We start from the raw sequence: 4364 nt of genomic DNA, 5'->3' as shown, positions 1-4364 counted from the left end.
GAGCAGGGACTCCCAGCCACACATTCAGAGGGATCACGGCTGCCTTCACCCACCCCTCAGCCTGCAGACACAGCCAACATCCCCTCCCCAGCCTCAGCAGGGTTTGTCTCACCTGCTCTTTTGCGCCTGCAAACACGGAGGTGCCCTGGGCAGGGTCCTGCTCCTGGTAGGTGTCTACAGGGCAGAGCTGCCCCTGGCAGGTGTCTACAGGGCAGAACTGAGCACTCAGTGGGTGCCATGGGGTCTGTGAACATGGACAGGGCAGAGACGTGGGAACAGAGAAGCAGCTCCTGCAGGGACGGCTCCAGGCTATGGAATCATGGTGAGAGGAAAGTGCCTCCTGCAGCGCCCCTTCCCACCAGCACAGCCCTCTGCACTCCAGGACATGGGGGCCAGGGCAGGAGTTGTCCCAGAACAGCCGGATGTCCAGGAGAGGAGACACATCTGAGTGCCCCTCTGTCCCTGCCAGGCCCTGCCTCCCTCGGCACAGCTATCATGGTGTTACTCCATGATCCTGCCTCCCCACGCTGCCCTTCTCCTTCCCTTGGACTCTGTGGGCAGGGGGTTTCTGATGCAGGTCAGACACTGGCCCTGTGTTCCTGCCATGCAGATGGGTCCTGGACTGTGAGGTGCCCAAGTGCCCTCTAAGCTGTGGGGCTCAGGGCAGTGCAGTTGCAGGAGCTTGGAATGAGCCACCTCTCTCATCAGGACACCCCATCCTCAGGACGTCCTGCCATCTCCCTGGGTGCCTGTCTGGGCTGCAATCTGCCCTCCGGAAGAGCTCAGCTCCCCCGTTAAAGCAGGTGCTGTCTGGGTGCCCCAGGGAGAAGCCTCCTGGAATCTGAGGTCACAGAATCGCTGCAGGGAGGTGGATGTTGGCAGCTGGCAGGAGCCCAAGGTGTTGCTGGCTCCAAGGGAAGGGCGGAAACCTGCCTGACATCCCCTCCAAAAGAGTGCTGGTGGGCATGATGTAAAGGAATCCTCTGCTTCCATGGTGTCATTTATTTGAGGGGTAACATGAGTGCAAGCATCCTGCACCTCCAAGGTGAGAGCACAGGGCAATTGGGACCAAGGCAGATGGAGAGGCCAGCTCTGCTTCCCCAGCATCAAGGCCAAGAGCTGAAGCCATAGAGTTCAAGGATGGTCCTCCTAAAATGAAGGGGGAGGCAATTACTGTGTGTTTGGGCAAAGATATGAGCAAGTTTTGCTCAGAGAAGTTTTCTCTAACTTGTCCATGTCTTTTCTTCCTCAGATATTGCCCCTATGCTGCAAAGGAACAAATGTCCAACGGCAGCTCCCTCAGTGAGTTCCTCCTCCTGCCATTCTCAGACATGCGGGAGCTGCAGCTCTTGCACTTCTCGCTCTTCCTGGCCATCTACCTGGCTGCCCTCCTGGCCAACGGCCTCATCATCACAGCCGTAGCCTGCGACCACCGCCTCCACACCCCCATGTACTTCCTCCTCCTCAACCTCTCTCTCCTCGACCTGGGCTCCATCTCCACCACTGTCCCCAAATCCATGGCCAATTCCTTTTGGGACACCAGGGCCATTTCCTACTGGGGATGTGCTGCACAGGTCTTAACTTTTACCTTTTTCATTTCAGCAGAGTATTCTCTCCTCACAGTCATGGCCTATGACCGCTACGTTGCCATCTGCAGACCCCTGCACTATGGGACCCTCCTGGGCAGCAGAGCTTGTGTTAAAATGGCAGCAGCTGCCTGGGCCACTACTTGGCTCTATGCTCTCCTGCACACTGGCAACACATTTTCCATTCCACTGTGCCAAGGCAATGTGGTGGAGCAGTTCTTCTGTGAAATCCCCCAGCTCCTCAAGCTCTCCTGCTCAGACTTCTACCTCAGGGAAGCTGGTGTTATTGTGGTTAGCGTTTGTTTAGCCTTTGGGTGTTTCATTTTCATTGTGGTGTCCTACGTGCAGATCTTCAGAGCTGTATTGAGGATCCCCTCTGAGCAGGGCCGGCACAAAGCCTTTTCCATGTGCCTCCCGCACCTGGCCGTGGTGTCTCTGTTTGTCGTTACTGTATTGTTTGCCTACCTGAAGGCCCCCTCCATCTCCTCCCCAACTCTAGATCTGACACTGGCCATTCTATATTCGATATTGCCTCCAACATTGAACCCTGTCATCTATAGCATGAGGAACAAGGAGCTCAAGGAGGCACTGCAGAAAATTGTTCAGTCTGTACGATATCCCAACCAGTAACTTTTCCATGTGTATCCACTTATCATTCCCATATACTTGGCATACAGGCTGGGTCCTTCCTTCCTTCCTTCCTTCCTTCCTTCCTTCCTTCCTTCCTTCCTTCCTTCCTTCCTTCCTTCCTTCCTTCCTTCCTTCCTTCCTTCCTTCCTTCCTTCCTTCCTTCCTTCCTTCCTTCCTTCCTTCCTTCCTTCCTTCCTTCCTTCCTTCCTTCCTTCCTTCCTTCCTCCCTCCCTCCCTCCCTCCCTCCCTCCCTCCCTCCCTTCTTCCCTCCCTTTTCTCTCTTACACTCTTGATAAAATAAATAATATCAAAAATTCAGTTCATGCCATTTCTCTTCAGGTATCTCTCTTCCGATTCTGATCCAGAGACCATGTTGATGCAGGAAGCCAGGTTTCCCCCTACATCAGCAGGGAGGGGGGATCCTCAGAGCCTGCCCACCTGAAGTTTCTCAGATGCCCCAAGTCCCATGAGGACAGTTTGTTTTTGGCATTCCCCTTGGCACTTTGGATTCCCCTTGGCACTACCGCAGCAGGTGTTTAATCGCTACAGCCATCGCATGGGGGCTTCAGCCCTCCTGGGGACATGTCCAGCCGCAGCAGCAGCACATTCTATTTCCAGAGATGCTCTCCATCCTTCCAAACTGTCTTGCTCTGCTTGGATGCATGTAGAGGGCTGAAGTGCTCTCCCAACACGGTGCTGGTAGGGTTGTGCTTCATGTGCATTCCTGGAGCACAGGCAGGAGCAGGCATGGGGCACCCTTATGCCAGACCTGGCATCCAGAATGGCATTTCTCTCATAAAAGATGATCCCCTCTGTTTTGCGCCTGAAGTCTGGTCTTTCTTCAAAGGTCGAGTCAGGAATGTGCCCAAGGGATTGCAGCACAAAAGGGACTGCTGCTCCCTGCCAAGCATGAAACCCTGCCATTCCTAGCATAGAGCTGGCATCAAAGCAGCACCTGGAGCCTGGCTGGCTGCAGAGGCATTGCCTGCCCCATGGTCTGACTGTGCAGCTGAGGGAAGGGCTCTTCACTGCTACTGCCATGCACCTTGCCCTGCCCCTGATCCCAGCACTGCTGCTGCTGTGCCCATGTCAAATCCAAATGGAAAAGGCACAAAGCTTTTTTTCCATTTGCCTGCCAAACATGGCCAGTTGTCTCCTTGTTTATCAGCACTGCAATATTTGCCTACCTGACGCCCCCAGATCTCTTCCCCAGTTCTGGATCTGGTGCTGGCTGGTGCTCCCTGTTCAGTGAACCCCCTCACCTGCAGCATGAAGAACAAGGCTCTCAAGGAGACACTGACAAAACTTCTGCACAGGTTAAATAGCAATGAGCTGCCCATCTCTCTTCGCAAATGATTTCTAATGTTTCTCAGGCAACCCTTTTGTTTCATGTGTTTTATCTGTGATGCACATGATTGCGAACAAACATTTGTATTTATCCCCCTTCTCCAAAGGCACAAACTCAGTCTGTCTGATCTAGAGGCCAACTGTCAATCTGCCCTCACTGTGTCACAGCTGGTCTCCTGAGTCACATCTTTGTAATAAAAGGGTTTTTCTCTGCACTGTGCCTGAAGGCTGAGCTCTTCTTCCCAAGTTGGAGCCAAGAAGGTGCTCAGGGAACTGCACCCATAAAGGCCCACTGGCCGTGCCTGGGTTGTACCTGGGCCAAGGGGCATCAGCTTGTAGAGTGATGGGAATGAGGCTGGATTCAGCTGCCACTTGTGGGTGCCCAGTGCCCTGGAGAGGATGAGTGCTCAAGAATTATCTCCCAGAGACTGTCCCAAATAAATAGTAACAGACTGGTGACAGAGGTCCATTCTTCCAGAAGGAATATGGAGCCACCTGCAGAGCAGAAGAGGTCTCCAGGGATAGCACATGCCTGGAACAGATTTTGTGTTGAAATTCAAAATTACATGGAGTTACCTGCATTGAAGGGCCAAACTGAGCACTACCCCAAATCAGGGCTTTCAAGAGTGGCAGCGAGCTGGGTCTAATGACACATTCAAACACATCCTGAGCAATGTGAAATGCCCTGGGATTGCTCCAAGCACCCTCCACAGCCACAGATCCTGGGGAGAGGGTGGTCAGCTGTAGTGATGCTGGTCCAGCAGGTCTGTCCTGACCATCATGGCCAGTGCGGAGTCACCC

At 53.8% G+C, this 4364-nt stretch overlaps 1 protein-coding gene across 1 annotated transcript; it reads left to right on the top strand.

Annotated features, from left to right (window-relative positions):
- The first annotated feature begins 1280 nt into the window (after positions 1-1280).
- LOC148591962 (olfactory receptor 14C36-like) lies at positions 1281-2216 on the top strand. The gene has a single exon (XM_088536395.1). The coding sequence runs from the start codon at positions 1281-1283 to the stop codon at positions 2214-2216; it is 936 nt and encodes a 311-aa protein (XP_088392521.1).
- Positions 2217-4364: the final 2148 nt, after the last annotated feature.

This window comes from Tinamus guttatus, unplaced genomic scaffold, assembly GCF_059628265.1.
Source record: "Tinamus guttatus ecotype Peru unplaced genomic scaffold, ASM5962826v1 Tinamus_guttatus_pri_ptg000662l, whole genome shotgun sequence".
Classification (NCBI taxonomy): Eukaryota; Metazoa; Chordata; class Aves; order Tinamiformes; family Tinamidae; genus Tinamus; species Tinamus guttatus.
Note: the sequence above shows the minus strand (reverse complement) of the source record. Positions and strands in the feature narration are given on the sequence as shown.